This window comes from Rhinoderma darwinii, chromosome 9, assembly GCF_050947455.1.
Source record: "Rhinoderma darwinii isolate aRhiDar2 chromosome 9, aRhiDar2.hap1, whole genome shotgun sequence".
Classification (NCBI taxonomy): domain Eukaryota; kingdom Metazoa; phylum Chordata; class Amphibia; order Anura; family Rhinodermatidae; genus Rhinoderma; species Rhinoderma darwinii.
The window spans coordinates 94609392-94634461 of NC_134695.1; the positions used below are offsets into that span (position 1 = coordinate 94609392).

The following is a 25070-nucleotide window of genomic DNA, read 5'->3' on the forward strand; positions in this document are numbered from 1 at the left end:
AGACTTGTCTGTTAACCATTTATGACATGCCATCTATTACCACAATCTGTTTAGAAAGTACACATTAGAGGGCAGACCTGTTGCGACCAATCAGATACATGCTTAGATTTCTAACCTTAATTTCTAAAATAGTGTGTGGATTGATTGAAAAAGACTAAACTGGTTTTCTAATATATTATTTATTACCCCCAGTGAATGTCAAAATTCATGAACAGCAGATTAATCTAGAAGTAATCCGATTGTGTCTGTGTCTTGTTTCTTGACTGCAGCTGAGTAAGAGAAGGGTTTATCTCTTGGCTGGCAGCAGAAGGGTTAAGCTAAGTAGCTTGCTGCTGATCTTTAATTGATGCTGTGGTTTGCTGTGGAGTCAGGAAGCTGAGCGGAGTCTCTGCTGAATGGTCTCTGGGCCCTTGGGGGGAGCGCGCAGGAATCAATTAGCAGCACAGGAGGAGATTGGCCTCATCCATTTGCTATCAACTTCCCACTTCTGCCCAATTCAGAGTCTGGCACTTCTCTTCCCAATGGTGAAGGAACGCAGCAAGACGTATTAATACAAAGGGCAGGCTTAACAAAGGGGGACAAGTCAAGGCATTCACAAGGGCTACGTGACCTTATCTTTCTCAATCACAATGACAGTCCAGCATTGCATTACACACATGATCTAAGTTCTTAAATCCAGTCCTCGAGGATCCATAACAAGCTTATGTGCCCGGTCATCCTATCCGAGATATACTCTCTGGCTGTCAGCGGTTTTCGATATGAGAAATGCAAGTTCCCAGAAAATATCACAGAGCTACTGTCCCCAAGACGGACATATTATTCCTCTAAAGTGCAGACCGCAGGATTATTATCGAAAAGGAACATTACAATGCAAGGAACAAGATGATCATAAAGAAGCATCATGGATAACCGCATGCTATGTATGTAAACTCCCACCTCTTTAGCATTAATACTTCTTTATTAACCACTAGACCCAGTAACTTTAACTTAAAGGGGTTGTCCAGGCAGGGACAACTGATGACTTATCCACAGGATAGGTCATCAGTATATGATCGGTGGGGGTCCGACACCTGAGCTCCGCAACGATCAGCTTCTCCGGCTGACTGGGCGCCGGGTGTTATGGAGGGTATGCAGTATTCGGAGCCAGAAGCCGATTCTCCAACTACTGCAAAGCAGGCATGCTGCAGAACAGCAACTATGCTCCTATTCGCTTGAATAGGAGCAATGCTGAAGTACTGCAGCTCGTCCGCTATTCCGTGACCGAAGCCATCTGCTTCCGGCATTGACATCCGTTGCCCAGTGGCAGCCGGAGCAGCTGATCGGTGCGGTTCCAGGTTTCCGTGCCTGGACAACTACTTTAAGTATCTAGTGTCCACAGGATCACCTTGAAAGTACAAAGTACAGTAATGATCTAATTTTTTTGCTGCAATACCACTTTTAAACAGTGTGTGGCATCGTGGAGTGAACCCATATTTCCAATCTTATTCTTTCAGACCCTTTCAACATTTCTACTTAGTTACAAACTAGTTGAGGGTGAGATGATAAATACGTCTTTGTGTGTCATTGATTTGCTGACGTAATATTTTAGAATGTTAACGTTGCTTAAATTACAATCTGTCACCATGAATGGCAAGTTTTTGCCCACCTATGCTTGCTCCAAAGCTGTAGGCAATGTCTAAGAGAACATTTCTAGGCACTACTGGTAAGATTTTCTGTAAGCATTGCTGCACTGTCATGTAGGATAATGTGTGGATTCATTGAACAGCTCTTTAAATCCTGCAAAGCTTATGTGCGGCAGCTATTTCTCCAGGGAGAGAGGAATAAGCTGCTGCCAGACACCAATGGCAACAAATTTATCTCCGGCAGGAACAAAGGATCGGGCATGTAGAAATACAACATGTAGCTTCTTCTTTCCTATGACCTCTGCCAGGAAGAGAGAGTCAGGAGGCCTCCATACACATGAGATGGTTGGCCATTCCCACTGAAATTGGCGGGTTCTGCCGACTCTAATGTTAAGATCACATTGGGGGCAATTTTCCTTTTCATATGTGCAGTTTCACAGGGTTCATTAGATTCATATAACCCTGAGCTCGCCGTATCAACGGCAAAACATGTCGAGGGAGAATTTTCTGTGTTTTTAATTCCAATATATTTCTATTACTCAGTCGTATCGGAGGCGATCAGCAGACGCGGCCAGTGATTCACATTTAGACAGTTGCAGCGGTGACTGCTCTGCTCATTGTATCGCTCACTTTAGGGACTCCTTAGGGTATGTTCACACGGCCTATTTACGGACGTAAATCGGGCGTTTTTGCCCCGAATTACGACCGAAAATAGCGCCTCAATAGCGCTGACAAACATCTGCCCATTGAAAGCAATGGGCAGACGTTTGTCTGTTCACACGAGGCGTAATTTACGCGCCGCTGTCAAATGACGGCGCGTAAATAGACGCCCGCGTCAAAGAAGTGACCTGTCACTTCTTTGGCCGTAATTGGAGCCGTTATTCATTGACTCCAATGAATAGCAGCGCCAATTACGTCCGTAATTGACGCGGCGTTCAAGCGCCTGCACATGCCGGTACGGCTGAAATTACGGGGATGTTTTCAGGCTGAAACATCCCCGTAATTTCAGCCGTAACGGACGCCCTCGTGTGAACATACCCTTATTCTATTATTGAGCTTTAGGCATTGAATTTTTTACTTCTGCTACATAAGGCCCAAGTATTATAAAGGGCACATGGTAGACGGGGGCCCTGGTATCGATTTTGTATCAGTAGCTTCAAGTTTTTCTTCTGCGATTGAAAAAAACCATATTCAATACATATACAAATCTCCGTTTTCAGGAAAAACTATAATCATTGTCATTATGTCTCACAGGCAAGAGAACCTACATCTAGATAGTCTACAGGCCATGAGAGAGGTGCAGGAGATGGATCCTCGTCAACGGAGAAGAATTCGGCAGGAAGAAGAAGACTCCGAGACCCATAGGAAGAAGTTAAAGTCAGTATACACGGGATATACTCTTCTGGCGGATCTGGGCTCAGGAGTATAAAAACATACCACTATTTTAGGGCTCGTGCAGGAGTAGATTAAAAAAAAAAAGACTTCTAAAAACTTCACAAACTGCAGAGTATAATCTGGAAATCATAATAAAGGGGTTAAATGAGCCTTCTCCTTATGTCCTATTGCCCTATCAGGGCCCCCATCTATTGGGCAGATAGTCAGAGCCACTGTATAGAGCAGTGAGGCCCCTCGTGATCAGCTAAGGCAGGGGTCTCTAACCTGTTCTTTTCAGCTGCCTCATAACTACAACTCCCAGCATGCCCTGACCGCTCACAGTCCGCTTCCATATATCCTTCCGTGTTATAATTTGAGATCTTATATAGAGTTTCCATACGACCCCATGGCCTGCAGCTCCTTCGATCTCATTGATCCCATCTCTGTGGTGTCTGTGTCGGTAATCCACTAACAAGGTTATATTATTGTCTCACTTTATTGTCATACACAGCGCCCGTTATCAGCGCTCATGAAACCTGGGAGCTTCAAGGAAAATCTAAGTGTATGAGTCAGATTATCAGTATTTCCACAGTCTCCTGATACCTCCCTCTGGGATAATAATCAAATTTTATGACCACGAAGGACGACGGTTCATTTTTCTCTCTTCTCCTTTTTTTTTTTTTCCCTGATTAGTTTTGTAGTCTGCTTATAAAGGGATATAGGGTTAATCAGGATGGTCACATGTGTGTCCATACATCAGAAGAGGGTGAGCAAGAAAAATGAGGGACACACGGACTGAACTGGGTCTGTGACCAGCAGAGGCTCCAGACAGTATCCCAAATAAATACCCCCAAAAAAATCTACTACGATCTACTGGGGACCAGGAATAGGCACATGTAACGCAATATAGACACTGCTATAATTGTTTGCAGGTCCCTGTTTTGCTTGCCCCGAGGCCCCCATAATAATGATAGCGGCCATAGTTAGTTAGTATTACACTTGCTCCCATCCTTGTCTTCTTCATACATGACGGTGAGGCTTCTCCACTCCCTTGCCCTGTTCTGGCTAGAGCGTATATTAGCTATTCGGGATTGTATGAGATGGTGATGCCATAATCATGTTTGTCATGGTGTCTTCTAGGTGGCAACACCTGCCCATGTGATGCTATTTCTTAAGCTGGCAACACACCACTATATTTTGCAACTTGACCGTCAAGCAGCATTATATGGTATTCACTGTCATGGGTTTTACTATAGCCGAAGCAGCTGCTATGGGGCTCAGAGGTTACAAGAACATTGTTCCGTTTTATGGGGGACTAGCAATTGGGGGTTTTCTGCTATCTAGCGCTATTATGTAGGTTCTCTGCTATATGGCAATATTATCTATCCTTTAATTATTGCTACTTATACTGCGGTTTCAATTTCCTGTCACTAGGTGGTGTGGACCCATCTTGTTCTGCTATGGGGCTCTAGAAATTCTACTTATGTCCCTGATTGCTATGATTACACGCAGGTGCCCATTTCAAATGCAATCTTTTTCTTTTCACTACATGGGCCAATTGGCCCGATCATTGTAGACTAGCAGATCATTTCTAGTCCATACGTTCTGCAATATCAGACCAGTTGTCCAAGCTTGTACCTATAGAGGGTGCATATATAGGCCCCTCCAGAAAACAGAATTATGAAGGGGCAGAGCATAGATTGGCGGCGTTTAAGATAAATGAACAAAAATATAACAACTGTAGACATCCATAGAGGTATTAAATTATACAAATTATTATTGCACTTTTATAACATATAGGTGGGAAATAACTGCGTATAATGGTTTGGGAGGAGGGGGGATGGTACGGATTGTTCGCCAGGCTGCGCCACCTTTTGCCCACTATTACATGTGACGTTACAGGGGATCGGAAGAGCAGACATCACACTATTATCTGAGCTAGAATTACCTGCTCCCCACCCTGCCGTCCCCTGGCACAGTCACCCACTCGCTCTATGAGCCTGTACTCCCTCACACCTGCACTCTGCCTACTTCTGAGAATCGCTGGCAGCCAGCAGACACCCCCACTCTAATTAAATACACTTAGCCATCATTTACCATCTCTGTTTCTAAAAAAGTAATAGAATCTATCAAGCAATTATCTTTTTTTTCCCGCAGCTCGCTCTTACTCCCTCTCTCTTGTCGATCAGCGAAACCTCATTATAAGTCCGGTTTGCTTCTCTCTATCTCCGGATAATTATTTTCTTCGCTCAGCTCTGTCTAATCGCCTAGATTTGTTTCTTTTTCATGTGCCCCCCAACTTGCACGTTCTACTGATATTACAACCCCTGCCCTCATTTCTCGACATTAGAAACAGAGAAACAATTCCGTCTTCTTAACTCTTCTTTATCCTCTCTGATACGCGGCCAGGGCTTTACTGCAGATTGATTTTCCTGCTTTCTAAAGTGTTTGCTGGGAATATCATGAGACTTTTTGGGCGGAGATGATGTGCAGACAATTGATTCCAGCTTGTTTATGAAGCTGGTTAAATATGCAAACTGATTGAAAGTAATATTTCTAATTTATTACATTGTATTATGCCAGTGTCTTATAAAGTAAAGGGTTACAACTGGGCACCATGGAGTCTGCAAACCCTCACACCTAAAAACTAGATGGTGCTATATGTCACTAGTGCTGAAAAGTGCAGAGATGTGGTAAAATACCCAGGAACGTAGCTGGATGTGGGTACCATGGCACTTGCCCTTGGTGCAGCATGTGGAGGGGGTGCAAAAAAAAAAACAACAATTGTCCAATAATGCTTACCCTCCTTGCTCCCGATACTTCATGAGATGCGGGCGCTGCTGTACTGGGTCCTGACCCCATCCAGCTTCACGACATAGTGTATGGCATGGTACACAACGTCCTGTCGCTGGGCGGCGTCAGGACCCAGTGCAGCAGTGCCCGGCGTGAAGAAGAGTCGGGAGTGAGAAGGGTACGTAAGCTGTCTGGTCTGGGGTTTGTATTTTCTATTTAATTATTTTTTTCGTTTATTAAGGAGTCTGGTCTGGGGTCTCAGTTTATTTATGGGTCTGATCTGAGGTCCGATTAATTTAGGAGGCCCTGTCTGGGGTCTACCTATTTAAAGGGTCTTGTGTCTGAAATTAATTTTGGGTCTGATCTGGAGTCTGAACTTATTTAGGGGTCTGGGGTCTGATTAATTAAATTTATTGTGGGGTCTGGTGTTGCGGTACTGTTTATGTGTGCGATATAGTGCAAAATATTTACTGTCAGTCCAAATGGTAACTGTACTGATGTCTCTGTCAACGGGAACCAATTTTAACACTACTCTAAACTTTCATACTATGACATATAGAAGGTGCTGGCAGAAATATAATTTGGGCACTTTTAGTTGGGCATTTTATGGCCCTGTTATTTGTGTATTGTATTATTTTGTAGGCTTTATATGTCCATATTATGTGGCCGCTGTGTTTGTTATGCTTTTATTTGGCACTGAATGGTAGCATTTAGTCACCATATGTGTATTACATATTTTTGGGGAAATATTATAGCCACTCACTATTTTAGTCAATCCAAAAAGACCCTCCACTGATCTTGATCGAGCCTTGCCTGACGAAGTTTGTTACCTAAATTTTGCATCTTGTTTTGGGCAACAAATCCATGTTATAATGTACACACGTTGCAGAAATTCATTTACATTTTTGCTATCCGTTCCTTTGGATAATTTTGTTGATGCGGTTTCTATGAAGACCAACATTGATGGATCCTGCTTCTAGCAGAAGACAATTGTATTAGGACCTCAGGTACATAGGTATATTGGAGTATTTCTATTACGCTGCTGAAAATGATTGCTTTATGGTGGACCTCAATGAAATGGTTAAATTGCTCAAGAAATCTCTTATACCTCACTGGCCTTGAAAAGGTACTTTATAGCCTACAAGGAATCAGTTTTTTTTCTTCTTGGGAGCACCCTTGATCTGAAATATCTAGTATTAAACTTAATCTCCGGTATCGTAACAAAACCGTCTGCGTATAATAATCACAAGCTGTCCCTGAGCTACTTAAAACTCGCTGTTCCATGAAACACTTTATATTCTGTATATATCCAATATCACCCACTTCCACCTCAATTGGGCACGGTTCAGGGTGACCGTGTCCTATTTTTATTTGGGGATTCGTAATAACATACTGTTCTGTACTTCTCGTGATATGGTAAAACCAAGGATGATGACTGGCAGGGGTAAAGTACCCTCCAATCTTTCCAGAATTGGGCATTATAATTCAATTCAAATCTCAATGGCTCAGCATTTGCTAGGCTTGTAATGAGAAATTGTTCTTGTGATCTAAACACAAACTTGGACTGATGGGTAGAAGAGATGTAGTGGAGCTAGATTTGTGCGTGCAGAAGAGCTGAGTTTGTGATATGATGGTGTTTTATCTGAGGTTTTCTGTAGGACTGGACATTGACCTATTGACTTAAAGGGGTTCTCCGCTTTAGACATTACCTACTTGTTAGATGGGTCCTATGACAATAAGTTGATCCCAAAGTGTCCCCCTGCTGGGATCCTCAATGATCAGCTGTAATCTGTGGGGAAATCTGGCAGTAAGTGTTTGATTTGCCTGCAGCGCCACCACAGGGGAAATTAAACATTACGTAGTTCCCATTTATATAGATGGTTATCTGTCTAATACAGGACAGGTCCTCTGGAGCGAGAGACGCTCTATGTAACCACTCTCGTCAAGAGATGAGGATCCTGAACAGAGGAACCCATCTAATAACTCTGAATTCCCTAATGAGGGAGTATGAAAAGAGGTTTCCTAAACTGGACAATCCCTTTAAGTTATTACTTGAATAAGAGAAACATTTGATTTATTTGTTTGATACAGATAAAACTGCAGCAACGAGAATCTGGGATAGATACATTTTAATTATATTATAACTTGCTTGGATTGATGAACTGGCAACATTCACATTCATCAGAAAACCTGTATTGAGTATTTAAGGTTTTTCCTTGACATTCAGGTATATAATTAACATGAAAGGTTTTCCCCAGCAGTAACATTTATTGTATTTTTATAGAACATATAATAAATGTTTCATTGCGTGGTCCGACGCCTTTCTAGCAGTTTCTGTATCTCTCATTATCTTAAATGGAGAGTGTATGCGCATGCACGGTCAACTCTCCGATCCTTTCTACTCCTCTCCAATCTGTACATGCTCCATTCTCTTCATTGGTCGAATGTTTTTGGCACAACCTTTGCCTTAAAGGGGATGCCTCAGGAAGACCAATTATTTTTAATTGGAAGCCATCTTTAGTGGGAAGCCATGTTTGGCCATGTAGCATTACATGGTGGCCCTTTAAATGCATGATGTTTTCTTTATGAGAAAACCCTTTCATGTGTTAACGGTAAGAAACTCCTTAAAGGAGTTATCCGGGTTTTTTTTTTTAAATTGATGGCCTATCCATAGGATAGGCCATCAATATTAGATCGGTGGAGTTCAGACTCTTGCCACCCCTGACGATCAACTGTTTGAAGTGAATGGGATAGTGCTGCAATATCTGGCACAGCTGCTACAAATGAAACCGCGTGTGCAAAGTACGAACGAGAATGAAACCATGTAAACAATGAAGAGGCCCCTTCAAACAGCAGATTGGCGCGGGTGCTGAGAGTTGTAACCCCACCGATCTAATAGTGATGGCCTTTCCAAAAGCAGTAGTAGAGGGTTTGTCAGGCAATCCAGGGTTCGGTAAGGGAAATGTAGCAGAGCCAAGTATGCGGCACAGGGATTAATCCGAGAGAGTAGTCAAGGACAGAGCATCGCTGCTAGCCTTGCCGAAAGACTCATTGTGATGGCGGCAAGGTGAGTACATTACACAAGGACTATGGTGATTTACCTTCGGTTGCAATGGGCAAGCCATAAAAGATGGCACTGCCCTCATGTCTTCCAACAGTAGCGGTCCAGAAGACATGTTTTTTTGTAGCCACTTTTGCTGGTTCCCCTAGTTGAACATTTATAATCTCTCTTAGTAGTATTCCATGATATTCATGATGTCCTACTTTTGATATTTTGCTGTCGAGAAAGAAGATAATTTGCAACGCGCATTATAACTAGGATAGCCCCAACGTCCCGTTGATATCACATAATGAATAACGTACAAGCGAGCATGAAACAAATGTCCATTGACAAAGAGTAAAAGGTACAATGGGACAAATTGTGACCTCTAATGACTTCCTTTTGTAGAAGAGCAGTTGAACGGGTTTATGAAGAAAACCACCAGAGGATCGAACAAGACAGGAGATACAAAGCCAGGGATGAAGTGAGTATATGCCCGTTGCCTTAGAACTGGACGCATGAAATTGAGGACATAAATTCTGCCCCCCAGCTCTCTGGTTGACTGGCCAATATGCATTGCCATCTTGTCTGTTCTTGAAGATGCCAATAAGCTCCTGCAAAGCCTGTTAAACCCGGTGAATTCAATGCAGAACACTTGGATGGGCCAGGGGCATCATTCTACATTGGGGCTCTGTGTTTTCTATGGTTTGTTCCATGCAATCCTACTGGATAATTTCTCAGCATGCAGAAACCCCATTGCAGCAAAGGATTGTGGGCACTAATACTTATCTCCACTATCCTCATCATACACATTAAGGCTGAAAAATGCATTAAATCCATCCATTTACTCCCATGAATTTCCATCTTCATTATGACACAGATTAATATGGAACCATGCAGAAGGGAAATAAAGCAGCTCTACCCTGCTGATATACACAATGATAAATAATTAAATCTGTCCCCCAGGTATATTCAACAGCGCTGGGACATATTAAACGGTAGAATGTGTAATAGCCATGGTTGCTACATAATGTCACCCTGACACAGAACTTCCTTGAAAAATATATTAATATAATACTCCCCCGTACAACAGTCATTTATACAGCCCGAGTTCAGCATTATGTGAACATATATACCAAAAAATGGATTACAAAACAATCTATTTTACAGCAACAGATTACTATATAAAGCTATATAAAAGGATGGGTGATTGTATTTGTCACCATTCTTTTTTTTTGATTCCTAAAAATTCCAACAAACATTGATAACATCGATAGGTTGATGGGTAAGTAAATACGTTTTCAACAGTAAAAATATGGGGGGTCATTTACTTATCAGGCCTTCTATTCCATAACTGAAGTGGACATGACCAGTCACCGTAAATATATCACTGCCACATGGAGTGAAAGGGTGACCCTGTAGCAAAATGGGTGCCCTCTTATGTATGACCTAGAACTCACCCCCTGTCTCCTTCTTCCCATTATTACCCTTGGTCCAATTCACCCTCAGTTTCATTGTCTGTGGAGAAGGAAGGAAGAGTGCCTCCCATAGCTTCACACCTTAGATGAAGTGTGGGATGGAGAAAACCTAAGCTTTCTCTTCTCTGTAAGCCCCATATCCGCTAGATGGGCTGTCCTATGAGGCTACACATAGAAGCATTAGAAAAATACAAGAAAATTTATTTTATTTATAAAAGTATTGAAGCACAATCATAGCTCTGGATGAGAACTGATATTGTTTTTAACATTGTGGAGTACATGGCATGAGGAAATCATGATGTTTGGGCAAGCAAAAAATGAAGTTCTGCACCATCAAGAACCTAAACTTATGAGCCTTTCAAGATGATTTTCTTACAATGTAACTCAAGCTGCAATATTCTAGAATTATTCTAGAATAATGATGTGTTCCATATTTCTCCAAGCTTACTGGAAACTCTTGGATCGTTCCTGGTCCACTTAGGACCATCTATGGTCATGAGAAATGAATAGATCGAGTTTAAAGAAGCAAATATCTTTGCTTGGGTAGCCTGCTGGCTCCGTGGTTCGCACTGTTGCTGGGGTCTTGGGTTTGAATCCGACCAAGGAAAAAATCTGCATTGTTTGTATGTTCTCCCCGTGTTTGCATGGGTTACCTCTGGATACTCTGACCCCTCCAACACTCCAAAAATATACAGATAGGGAATTTAGATTGTCAGAACACTGGGGATAGTATCTGAGAACAACTTCTGTACAGCGCTGAGGAATATGTTGGCATTTTTTAAATAACAGAAATAAATAAAATAATTCAATTTTGTTTTCCCCTTTTCCACAGGTCCATTGGGTGGAGGACAGAAATCAAGATGCGAAAGGTGAGTATCAATGGGATGAACATTACTGACTGATATGTGTTGAGGTTCTTGATCTCTAAGGCCAAAGGAACAGTGAAAAATGTCTTACCACTATGGTCATCGAGATGTTTTCATCGTCCACAGCCATGACAGAGGTCCGAATATGTAACTCCAGGTACTGTAGAACTACGTCTCTTATGCTATGTCCTTCACATCAGAAGTTTAATATTCTGTAAATCTCTCCTGATAATAATATTAATAGTGATCATTAATATTATGTAGTTCTTGGCCTTGGAAATCTCCTGCTTTTCATGATTTGCAGTACATCTATAATATAAATTTACACCTCTCATGAGACTTTGCAAGCTACTATATCTGGTGGTGCTGATCTATGTTGCCTATGATCCTCAGCCAGACAGCAAGCCTACCACTGCACAGTATTTTATGATTATATATGACTCCCATGACATTCGAGTCAGGCTGCAAACCTACTGCCATTGATCTATATCTCCCATGATGCTCAGCCAGCCTTGACCCTTACTGGCATCAGTTTTCTCATTTGCGTCTCGCCAACTAACAGCTGACTTGGAATCATGAGATAAATAGCAGAGCCTTGGCCATTCTTGTTCTCATATATATCATCAGCAATGAGAAATTGTCTAAGGGCAAGAATTCATCCTGGAAACCATGCGTCAAGGGAGATGTCTTGCCCAAGGTGTGGTGCCATTTTCAAGCATCTATATCCACAGTTGCACAAATTTCTGATAACTACTAGTGACCCCCATACAGTGTCTTACCATACATGACTAGTAGAGCCACTCATCATAACAGTCCCCATCATAAAAATCAAAACTAAATGTTATTATATAATACAGTTATCTTCGCATCCCATATAGCCTTATCCATCCAGACAATCACATAATGTTATGACTTTCTGGCAGTAGTCTATGGCAGTGCTTCTTAGATTGTGAGGTGGTGATGCATCCACTAGTTGCTGGGGAGGCATTTTTGACAACAAAATTGCACCAATATCGGATTGGCAAATTAATCCTCTACTTTTGGGTTTATTTTAATCTTATACTTGGTTCAGAAGACAAATAAAAGATAAATGTAGATGTATTTTTAATTTTGCCATTGACTTCAAACAATGTTGAGGCCCAGGCATCACCATATTCTGGTTGGTGAGACCTCAGTAGAAAAAGGTTGAGAAGCCCTGGTCTAGAGCCCTATATAGGGTCCCATTGAAAAGGGAATCCAGTATAGATCTCTATTAGACATCTAGGTAGAATCAATGACAACACTTAGCAGCTTGTTACAGTCACCGGGATGGGGATCAATGAATAAAGGAAGCCAACACTTTTTGGCTTCCTATATTTTTTTTATAAATTCTTTTATTTATCAATTTTTACAAACAAACATATCACGTTAAATGCCAAAAGAATATGCAACCATATAGTACTTCGGCACACAGGCCGGCATATGTGGTCATCCTGTATGGTAGATGTACAAACCGAGTATAGTCAAGCAATAAATGGGGCTAATCCCCTGCATCCTGAACCTGCAGACATGCATTAAGGCCCACAGCGAAACATAACTTAGAAGAAAGTATGAAAAAGGAAATGAGAAAAGAGGAACGACAGAGGAGGGAACGGAAGGGACGAGTTCCGTTGTTAAGTGTCATGTCTGATGTGCAAATCAAGAGGCTACGATATTCCTGAATTCCAAAGATGATTGAAACCTGACCCAATGATACCAAGTCTTGATGAACTTGGCGTGAGTACCTCTCATAGAAGCCCTAAGATCCTCCATCCTCATGATCTCCTGTATCTTATCGAACCACATGCTGAGCGACGGCGCAGCCGATTGTCTCCACAGCGCTGGTATGCAGGCCCTGGCAGCATTCACCAGATGGCGGACCACAGAGCGACGATATGAGAACAACGCGACCTCGCACAGATGGAGCAAGAAGAAGGCCGGTGTGCACGGGTGCGGGAAGTTCGTGAATTTGGAGGTGATACGCCACACTTCTGACCAAAATGCAGTCAGCCGTGGGCACTCCCAAAAGACATGTAGTATCGTTCCCACCTGGTCACCACATCTCCAACACAGCGGTGAGACCGCCGGAATCATAGCATGTAATCTGGAAGGCACACTATACCAGCGCGTTAAAATTTTAAAAGCCGCTTCCTGATACCTGCTGGCCATGGATGATTTATGTGTCATCGTGTATATCCTATCTATTTGTTCCGCCGAGAGCATGTTTCCCAAGTCCCTTTCCCACCGTAGCAAATATGTGGGTGTGGAGAGGGTAGATGGGGAGATCAGTAGGGAGTATAGTCTGGATAGTGTGTGACGCATCGAGCCAGTGCCCACGCAGAGGAGTTCAAACAGAGTTTTAACCCGAGCATGTTCCGCAGGGTTGGGCAAGGACTTTGGCTTCCTATATTTTAATAAACCGTTCATTTTTGTAATAGTAAGTGATGTAGATATTTGGGCGGAAGGGCTGGGGTGTTGCTGGTTTTATGGAATAAGAATGGGACAAATAATTGCCCTGCCCAATGCCCCATTTGACTTTGACTTTGCCCTTATATTGCAGACTCGTTGAGATTTCATTCAGACATACGTCACATCTGCATACATAGTACCACTTAGCATGTACTACAAATACGTTTCCACCCTGTACTTGTCACAATTAAGTAAAGCTACGTCTTTGGCAAATTAAAGATATAACATACTGTTCATGTATTGAAACATTAGTGATGGTATAGGTTTTATGTCAGCATGGCGGTGTGTATAAAACTGGTTTTATTACCATACGTTGACAAAATAATTGTGCAGTTTTGTGAAGCCTTGAGAACAGCTTAATGCGGAGCGTTATATCTAGCAGAGCTGAACAATACATACTACTAGTCTCCTGCTGGCTAGTGCTGCACTATAACACAAGGGTCTTTTGTATAGGGATCTGCACTCAGCTCTGCTGTTCCATCTAGCTCAGAAGTTAATTAGAAACCGGTCTGGTAGGACCAACATAACCAATTAAAGATAATTACACTCGGTCATATTAACCCTCTGCCAGGAAGAGGTTTCGATAGGTAACAAACTTGGAGTTAAAGGGGGAAAATAAATTAAAGCAAGTCATAGGGGCATTCAACAAACGAGTAATATACAGCACCGATCCACTAATTATATGGCTTCAGAGTCAGTTTTAATAATGTTTCGTGACTTAATTGCTGTATTGGAAGACGATTTGGCATGAGTTAGCAGTAGGTTATTACAATGTTTTGTCAGTAGAGATTACTTTTAATTGTATTTTGTAGTCAGAGGTATATCGCTGATGTGTTATATTGCATCATCACATTTAACAGTTCTGTGTTAAATATTATCTCTACATCTGTAAAATGTGTTAATCATTGAGAATTAATCCACATAAGAAATTGAGTATCTTTGTACATACATTGCTTTACTTCTCTTATACTGATCTTGAGTTTCAGCTTGTGCTATAGTCCTGAGCTGTATTCACAATTCTGCAGCTTCATAGCTGAAATTTCACAGCATTCTTTCCTGGCTCTGTGTCTACACTGTGATTTTCCTTCTGGGACGTTTAGTCTTTACATTTGGCACCATGCAGTAAGTGTAGGAAAAAGAACCATTACTCTGCATTATAGCAGCTTAGCTAAGCTTTTAGGGGTGTGCCTGGCGACCAGTTTATCGACTGTTTCCCATGACAACCTGTAGAAATGTGAATGCAGCTCTGGACTATAATACAGACTTTAACTCCCGATCAGTACAATATAAGTATTCATTTTTTATATAGATAGATTTTATAGCAATGAATCAATATTTTTTTATTTGAACAGTGCCAACAATCGTTAAGTAAGGGCATCAGTTGGGGGTCCTAGACCTCCCCACCATTGCAATCTTCAGACTAAACCAAGCCATGCACACGATAGAGACAGACAAGGCAGCAGCGATTGGGCCATTGAAGAAAGGGGACTCCACTTTAGGCTTTCATATACTTCTCCAAGCATAGTGCGAAAAAGGGAAGGGGGACGCGGCACAGGTGGCACAAGTCCCTTTTATTCTGCAATAATTGGGTATTAGGATCAACATGCCCAGACTGTAGTGTTACAAAAATGGCATGATGACATGAACTAGCATAGGCATGGAGCCCCATTTTGCTATAGGGCCAAAATAGCTGCTAATGGATCATTACTGGTGCAGAGAAAAATCATAGTCTATTGGTGTCTTTGTTATTCTTTCCGTTATTCCAGGGATAGCTCTAAAGACAATTCTAGGTCTTCTTACAAATTGCTCTATTTACAGCTCTGAAAAACTTTTGTTCTTCTAATTGCTGTGGTCATGGAAGTCGATTAAAAAAAATAAATCTGAAAAAGCTAAAACAAAGTGCCTGGGAGGGTGACACATAATTCATAAATCCTCGGTAGCTTCACATTAATTTGCTCTACTAAGCATATTTGACCTAAATTTATCACATGAGATACATTTTTAAGTCATACTAAATTTTCATGTCTCGATTTACGCAAAGTGCCTTTGAATGTATTCCCAACTAAGTTACAAATAAGCAGCCTGATTTCAATGAGCGCTCTGAATCATTCATAAGTATTAATGTAAAGGATTTGAGACTTAAAGAAAGACTCTGCTCATTTTTCGTACCTCCTTACCAACGTTTTTGAAATCCTATGGTTGGTAGATTGCTAATACCCTAAATTGAAGATACGTCAGAAAATTAAAGGGATGTTGCACTGAAAATAAAAAGGTTAAACAAAAGGGCATTGGGCCATGGCTGCAGAAATCATGGGGTCATATAGCTAAACTAGTAATGGAGCCCTGATTCACCTTGACCACCATCTGCAACAAGCGAGTTCAGGATATAAAAACGGATGGTTATTTTGATCACCATGTGTCTTCTCCGTTTCCTGGTCTCCCAGTAATCCGCAGTCAAGTTTCGACTCTGCGGTTCCAATATTCATCGTCATCACCAATTGCACCTTATGAGTGAAAACGGGCCCCCAGAGTTGCTGGGCCCCATATCAGCTGCTATACCTGCTACCCTGGTAGTTACACCCAGATTTTCGTAGTTCGGAATTGCTCAAAGCTTTTGGATTGGGAGAGCATAATCTTCTGTTTTGGGGTACCCTTACATAAAATAATTGATTTGCTGGGCTCTCCCACAAATAAAGTGTTTGAGGGTATCAGAACGACATGGGTTTGATCACGCCCTCCGAAAAAATCCAACATCAAGTCTTGTCGTTTCTTGATGATGGGTGGAAAAAAACCATGAAAAACCAATCACAAGTCCTAGGAAGCTTTCTGCCATTACTGACTCAAGCTGCGGGTTCATAGTTAAGAAACCATATGTGTCATTGCGGATCATTACCTATGTGTAAAGCAATATAGGAATCGCATGGATATCTGAACACTCAATTTAACATTCTATAGATTGAAGTGAAGCAACCGTAATGTGTATAGTAAACCCACTGTCCGTCTTCATTGTTAACCCTAGTAATGGGTAAAGACCAAAACGTCCCATTAATAAGTCATCTTCCATTTTCTAGATGATGATGGTATTTATATGGAACAGGTTATACTGCACTATAATACAGGCTTGATACATGTCCCAGCATGTTATTTGACCGGGGCTATAATAACTCTGATCGTACAATGCGATAGATTACGTATACTGTATATATCAATTTCAGTAGTAATTTAGATGCTGCAGCCTGCTCACCTCCGGCATCTCACTGTATAATAGCAATGAACTGAACCCATGGCCTTACGTGAGACGGGTCAACCTAGAAACCACCAAACAGTCTGGAATGGAATAAATTCTCTATTAGAGCATGAAAGGGAAGAAAATCAGACTAATATGATTTTAGTCTCATTTTATTTAAGACGCAGAGGTCTCTTGGATGTTGTTCCATCTGTATTGTACCAAGTTCTCTGTCTTATAGTATTGATAGTCCGGAGTTGATGGAGGTCAATGGAATTTGAAGGTAGGGAAAATCTTTCAATGGTTCTCATATCAATCTATACACGTAATGCAATATCTTGGCCGGATGAGCTGATCGGGCCAAACTATTTGTTGAAAAATCTCCATGAAACGTGCAATTCTTCCCTCGTCTCAATGTGAAGGGAAGGGTCAGAACCATACGTTATGGAAAGCGTTGTCTGGATAGAGGAACATGTCTCACTGTGTATGGCTGGTCTTACCAGATTTACTATATCCACTATCAATATGTATTGGTGGGTGGTCACTCAATGGCTTCATAGTGCCAAAATAGAGCAGATATGTATATGGTAAAGGCCTCCGATAACACAAATGGAGCTCCCACCTGCTCATCCCAACACTGCCTGTCCCCCCTTTCCCATCACTCTAGGAGGCTATTCTCCAGCCTTTATGCCAACCCTTCCACCCTGCCCCCTAAGACGTGATTTGAACCTTTGGGCCCTGATGAAAAATCTGTAATGGGACCCCCAACTATCATGTGCCATTCATAGCGCTGGTGTTCTTATCTGTACCCCTTACACACCAGTGGGATTGTACCCACCTGTGGTTATGCCCGTTCTTATCCCATGCTCACACTTTTGCTCACGTTTCAGGACTGTGTAGGTCCACACCACCCACGGGAGGGAGGATGGGGTCACGTACAATGACATCTCCAGTAGTATTTTATATTTCATTCAATGGTGGTACAACGCTTATATTTGGCATCTTGCTTATTTTAGATGCAGACATGACAGATCCTATGTTTTTGGGCTGCCATGTTTTTTTCATGGCACAACTCTACGCTGTTTGAGCAGCGGATCTGGCATCGGGCACATTACCCAGTGGTGTCCGGTAATAACAGGCTGACACATTGAAGGGAAATCACTACAGGGGCTCATTAAGTGAATAGTAATTGATGTCTCCTCCGAGAACAGAAGAAAAACAAACCAGGAACATAGCAATTACATGGCGTTTAGTCAGTAGCTATACTTTCGCTAGCAGTGGATTAAGGAGGACATGAAAAGCACAGTCAGGGAATTACTAATACAGTAGAGACATTGAAATATTGGGCTCTGTCATGTTCTTATCGTTCAGTAATGAGACCACGCTATTACACACGTTGCTAGAATAAAATAACATTACATCTGGGATATTATGGACTGGGAAATTACCCATAATGCAGTTACAAGCTTTAATATGACCAAAATAAAGAAAAATACATGTCCTATAACATCTGTCCTAAAGGAAAACCACCTGAGAAATAAGAAAAGAATAACTGGTGGAAAATGTTCTATAACCAAATAACACCAGGAAATTGGTCTGGACAATGAGAAGGAAGTCGTTCCAGCCACAAATACAGATTCTGCATTTTCCAGTCCATTTTGACGCTTACATGTAAAATCTCAAGGTCGCCATTACAGCGAAATTGCAGTAAATATTGAGCTTTCTATTAGAACTATTCACTTAAAGGGTTGGTCCAGGACTAGCAAAAAGTATTGCTGCTTTTTTCCAGAAATAGCGCCACGCCTGTCCATGGGTTTTGCCTGGTATTGCAGTTCAGCTCCACTGAAGTTAATAGACCTGAGCTGCAATACCATACACAACTGTAGACAGATGTGACGCTGTTTCAGGAAGGCGGCAGTCCTATTTTCCTAATGCTGTACAACCCCTTTAAGTTCAGGCCACTGTTGTCTAACTTCAATTGCCACTGGCCTTGGGGTGGAGAGGGGTAAATTGGGCCCAAATACAAAATCTATGACCAGACCCACTACCTACCATGTGTCATTTATAATACTGATGTCTTCATGTGGTAGAGAGGCCTTTGGACCGGTTAGGCACCAGAGTCCGGGTGAGACTTTTACCTCAATGCCGCTTAAAGCTATGCCCCTGTTTGGCAAGCACATCTGCATCATGGAGAATCATAAAAATAACAGGTTTGACCATAGTGATTGGCAGGATTAGTCACTTTATGGATAAAAATGGCAAGAATATGGTTGGCAGTGGGAAACGCATCAATTTGTCTCCATCGGGAACGCTTCCCTTGCATTCGTTTAATGGATACGTATCAGCCCCTATGAATATTTGTCTCCTACTCCGTTATAGTAACTCTTTTTCTGTCTTAGGTTGTCTTCTTTTCTTTCTGTGACCCTCTCTGCAAATATCAACTCCTCTCCCAAACAGGATAGATTTTTAACATTGCAGTGGAGTTCCTGCACTTCCCTTTATGGTGGGTAATCCTCCGCTAGTTAGCTTATGATCCAATAGGGAAGGACAGACAAGGATTACCGACGGTCAGTGTATGTGTATATATATATATATATATATATATATATATACATATAATGTCTGACTATCTCTAAGCTGCACAGGAAACTAGAAACACCTCAGCAATATAGACACATTTATTATTGATAAGTAATAATGTGGGAAAGCAAACATAATTCCTTACATTGCTCTAGTGCTGGCGACCTATGTACTGTACGTTATTGTATACACTGCGCTCCAGGAAGAAAATCTCAATTAAATTATATGGCCCGGAGCACCTTAGTATGAAATGAACTGAGCGGGATGCAAACTTCACTTTTCTTTTATCAGTAAAATTCAAGGACCTTGCCAACTATATTTATTTACTTCAGCATAATTCCATTGCCCACTCTGGCATATTAAAGAGGTTGTCAAGTTTAGAAAACCCATTTTCATAACCCCCATTAGAGAATTCTGAGTTAATAGAGGGGGTTCCTCTGTTCAGGATCCTCATCTCTTGGCCAGAGTGGAGAGCGGTTACAAAAAATACCTTTCGCTCTGGAGGACCCCTCCTGTTCTGCATTACACAAACTACCCATTGATTTGAATATACACTGTGTATTTCTTAATTTCCCCTGTAGTGGCGCTGTAGGAAAATTGAACACTTGCTGCCGGGTTTCCCCACAGATCACAGCTGATCGCTGGTGTTCCCAGCAGGGGGACATTCCATGATATTTTTATTGTAAGGGACCCTTAGTAGGGATCTTCCAAAGTAGACATCCCACAGACTATAGTAAAAAGGCTTAGGCCTATTTTTTTCAATGACTTGTTGCTCACTTAGTCTTGGGCTGAGAAACCAACTTCTTTTCTGCAGGGTGACGTGAAGGTTATATGTTCATATAGAGTCCAGGTTAGTTTATTTGACTTTCTAGTGATGTGGCTATGGGGTTGGCTAATGAGAAGAATTCCTTATGGAGATATGGTGGCTAATAGCTTCCCACATTGTCCAATCAATGTCCCGAAAAACCTTTCAAGTGTATACATATTTACTGGCCATATGGTCTCTAATTAGAAACTGATATCATTCGTGAAGTTGTCATTTAAAGTGTTTTATTCTTTGTATTGTTATGGGAATATAATAATTACATGGAGGTCGTGATAAGGAAACGGGTGACCATCGGAGATACAATATATATCTTAATTGCAATGCACATACTTTCCATCTTCCACCTACTCACTTTGAATAGCAGAAACCGTTCTACATATATAATCGCAATGAAAATCCACTTGGATGCCAAGTATTGTCATGTTTTCCAGTTATCTTATTGAGATCATATTATTCCATGATATTATTCTTTTCTAGTTCCTAGTAAAGCAACAGAGTCACGTCATTAAATTCCTTCCAAGGACATTTAATGCAGAATGCTTATAAGCTCCAATCCCATATTTATGTTAGTTAAAGCTCGCAATGTATTAAACACAAGACAGATTGTCATGTATACAGGGACATATAAAGAGTAGTAGAGACTAGCGGACATTAAAAATAAGCCTTCCTCCTGTAGCGGGCATATATGTTAGGGATCTGCCAGGTACTTCATCTAGGTATACTCCTGGGATTAATCAGTCCACACCTGAGGCCAGACCTGTTCGACTGACACCATCTCCCACCAACCAGGGTGGCAGGCTCAGGAGTGGGAGAGCCTATCGCGGCCTGGTCTGTCGGAGTTAGCTCCGCCCCCTGTCCTTTATTACCTGCCCTGTTCTCTCCTTCAGTGCTTGTAATTCTTTTGGATTCCTGGCCCCACTGCTGCTTGCTCCAGCCTGCTTCTGCCGTGCTTCTGCCTTGCTGCAGTTCTGCTTGACCTGCTTTGCTTTGCCCCTGGCTTGCTTCTGTCTCCGTGCCCGCTCGGGTGTACTCACTTCGTCCTGGTCCTGACTGTTTGTTCGCCGCTCCGTTTCCTCGTGGCGTTCCGTGGCTACTGCCCCTTCCCCTGCGTGTTCCCTGTTTGTTTTCCTGTGCACTTAGACAGCGTAGGGACCGCCGCCCAGTTGTACCTCGTCGCCTAGGGCGGGTCGTTGCAAGTAGGCAGGGACAGGGCGGTGGGTAGATTAGGGCTCACTTTCCCTTCACCTCCTTCCTGCCATTACATAATTACAAGCCCTTACCTAGTCTACCATTTCTCCTACGCTGACGCTATCATGGACCCCCTTGAGACCCTGACCCAGCAGATGCAGGGCCTCTCCCTACAGGTCCAGGCCCTGGCCCAAAGGGTCAATCAGGGTGACGCTGCTTTAGTAGTACCCCTCACCTCACCTCTAGAACCCGACCTCAAGTTACCTGACCGGTTTTCAGGGGACCGTAAGACGTTTCTCTCCTTCCGGGAGAGTTGCAGACTGTATTTCCGCCTAAAGCCCCACTCCTCAGGTTCCGAGAACCAGCGGGTGGGTATCATCATATCCCGACTCCAGGAAGGGCCCCAAGAGTGGGCCTTCTCCTTGGCTCCTGACGCCCCTGAACTTTCCTCTGTTGATCGTTTTTTCTCTGCCCTCGGACTCATTTACGACGAGACTGACAGGACTGCTTTAGCCGAGAGTCAGCTGGTGACCTTACGTCAGGGTAGGAGACCGGTTGAGGAATACTGTTTTGATTTTAGGAAGTGGTGCGTAGCTTCTCAGTGGAACGATCCGGCCCTAAGGTGCCAGTTTAGGTTAGGATTATCTGACGCCCTGAAGGATCTGCTGGTTAGCTACCCCTCGTCTGACTCCCTTGACCAGGTTATGGCCCTAGCAGTACGACTTGACCGACGTCTCAGGGAACGTCAGCTAGAACGCTTCAGTGTGCTCCCCTCTGACTTTTCTGCGATCCCCCCCGAGGTCCCGTCTCCTCGCCCCTCCACGGAGGACTCGGAGGTACCTATGCAACTCGGGGCCTCCATGTCCCCTCGACAACGTAGGGAGTTTCGCAGAATGAATGGTCTCTGCTTCTACTGTGGGGACGACAAGCATCTACTGAACACCTGTCCCAGGCGCAAGAATAAGAAGCCGGAAAACTTCCGCGCCTAAGTGATCATCGGGGAGGTCACTTGGGCGCACAGGTATTTCCCGTTAATGTGAAACGCAATAAAATTTTGCTTCCCTTTCAGGTCTCGTTTGCTGGCCGGTCTGCCACGGGCAGTGCTTTCGTGGATTCTGGCTCATCTGCTAATATCATGTCTGTGGAATTTGCTATGTCTCTAAAGATGCCTTGTATTGATTTACCTTATCCTATCCCTGTAGTAGGAATCGACTCAACTCCCCTTGCTAATGGTTATTTTACTCAGCATACTCCTGTTTTTGAACTCCTGGTTGGCTCCATGCATTTGGAGCAGTGCTCTGTACTGGTGATGCAGGGATTATCGTCTGATCTGGTTTTAGGCCTTCCCTGGTTGCAGTTGCATAATCCCACGTTTGATTGGAATACTGGGGATCTCACCAAATGGGGTAATGAATGTCTTATGTCATGTCTTTCTGTTAACTCTATTTCTCCCCGGGAGGAGGTAAACACGCTTCCTGAGTTTGTTCAGGACTTCGCCGATGTGTTTTCCAAGGAGGCCTCCGAGGTGTTGCCCCCCCATAGAGATTACGATTGCGCTATCGATTTGGTGCCTGGTGCCAAGCTTCCTAAGGGTAGGATATTTAATCTCTCTTGTCCTGAACGTGAAGCTATGAGGGAGTATATCCAAGAATGCCTGGCCAAGGGTTTCATTCGCCCCTCGACTTCTCCTGTAGGTGCTGGCTTCTTCTTCGTGGGGAAGAAGGATGGTGGTCTTAGGCCGTGCATTGATTATCGTAACCTGAATAAGGTCACCGTAAGGAACCAGTACCCACTTCCTTTGATTCCGGATCTTTTTAATCAGGTTCAGGGAGCCCAATGGTTTTCTAAGTTCGATCTACGGGGGGCATATAACCTTATCCGCATCAAAGAGGGGGATGAGTGGAAAACTGCGTTCAACACACCCGAGGGTCATTTCGAATACCTGGTCATGCCCTTTGGGTTGTGTAATGCCCCTGCTGTCTTCCAGAATTTTATTAATGAAATCCTGAGAGAGTACCTGGGTAATTTTCTTGTTGTGTACCTTGATGACATACTGGTGTTTTCCAAGGACTGGTCCTCCCACGTGGAGCATGTCAGGAAGGTGCTCCAGGTCCTTCGGGAGAATAATCTGTTTGCTAAGACTGAAAAATGTGTCTTTGGGGTACAGGAGATACCATTTTTAGGGCAAATCCTCACTCCTCATGAATTCCGCATGGACCCTGCCAAGGTTCAAGCTGTGGCGGAATGGGTCCAACCTGCCTCCCTCAAGGCGTTACAGTGTTTTTTAGGGTTCGCCAACTATTACAGGAGATTTATTGCCAACTTCTCGGTCGTCGCTAAGCCTCTTACGGACCTTACCCGCAAGGGTGCTGATGTCCTCCATTGGCCCCCTGAGGCCGTTCAGGCCTTTGAGACTCTCAAGAAGTGCTTTATCTCGGCCCCCGTGCTGATTCAGCCCAACCAAGAGGAGCCATTTATTGTGGAGGTTGACGCTTCCGAGGTGGGAGTGGGGGCCGTCTTGTCCCAGGGTACCAGCTCCCTCACCCATCTCCGCCCCTGTGCTTACTTCTCTAGGAAGTTTTCGCCCACGGAGAGTAACTATGATATTGGCAACCGCGAACTTCTAGCCATTAAATGGGCTTTTGAGGAGTGGCGGCACTTCCTGGAGGGGGCCAGACACCAGGTAACGGTCCTTACGGATCACAAGAATCTGGTTTTCCTCGAATCGGCCCGGAGGCTTAATCCTAGACAAGCTCGGTGGGCACTATTCTTTACCAGATTTAATTTCTTGGTTACCTATAGGGCTGGGTCCAAGAATATTAAGGCTGATGCTCTGTCACGTAGTTTCATGGCCAATCCTCCTTCCGAGAAGGATCCTGCTTGTATTTTACCCCCTGGTATAATCGTCTCTGCCACGGATTCTGATTTAGCTTCTGATATCGCGGCTGATCAGGGTGCAGCTCCCGGGAACGTCCCTGGGGACAAACTGTTTGTTCCCCTGCAATACCGGCTGAGGGTACTCAGGGAAAACCATGACTCCGCTCTATCTGGTCATCCTGGCATCTTGGGCACCAAACACCTCATTACCAGAAACTATTGGTGGCCTGGGTTGCCTAAAGATGTTAGGGCTTACGTCGCCGCTTGTGAGGTTTGCGCTAGGTCCAAAACCCATAGGTCCCGACCTGCGGGCCTACTACGTTCCTTGCCCATTCCCCAGAGACCTTGGACCCATATCTCCATGGATTTTATCACCGATTTGCCTCCATCTCAGGGCAAGTCGGTGGTGTGGGTGGTAGTCGACCGCTTCAGCAAGATGTGCCACTTTGTGCCCCTTAAGAAGCTACCTAACGCCAAGACGTTAGCTTCTTTGTTTGTGAAACACATCCTGCGTCTCCATGGGGCCCCAGTCAATATCGTTTCTGACAGAGGGGTACAATTTGTTTCCTTATTTTGGAGAGCTTTTTGTAAAAAGTTGGAGATTGATCTGTCCTTCTCCTCCGCCTTCCATCCCGAAACTAATGGCCAAACGGAAAGGACCAACCAATCCCTGGAACAATATTTAAGGTGTTTCATCTCTGACTGTCAATTCG

The 25070-nt window shown here is 43.2% G+C and overlaps 1 protein-coding gene across 1 annotated transcript in view; it reads left to right on the top strand.

Moving 5' to 3' along the window:
• Positions 1–25070, top strand: part of LOC142660508 (serine/threonine-protein kinase Nek11-like) — a 158654-nt gene that overhangs the window by 109355 nt on the left and 24229 nt on the right. The window contains exons 9-11 of the mRNA XM_075837130.1: positions 2877–2999; positions 9238–9313; positions 11140–11176. Of these exons, the coding sequence (XP_075693245.1) occupies positions 2877–2999; positions 9238–9313; positions 11140–11176 (236 nt within the window). The remainder of the gene's footprint in view (positions 1–2876; positions 3000–9237; positions 9314–11139; positions 11177–25070) is intronic.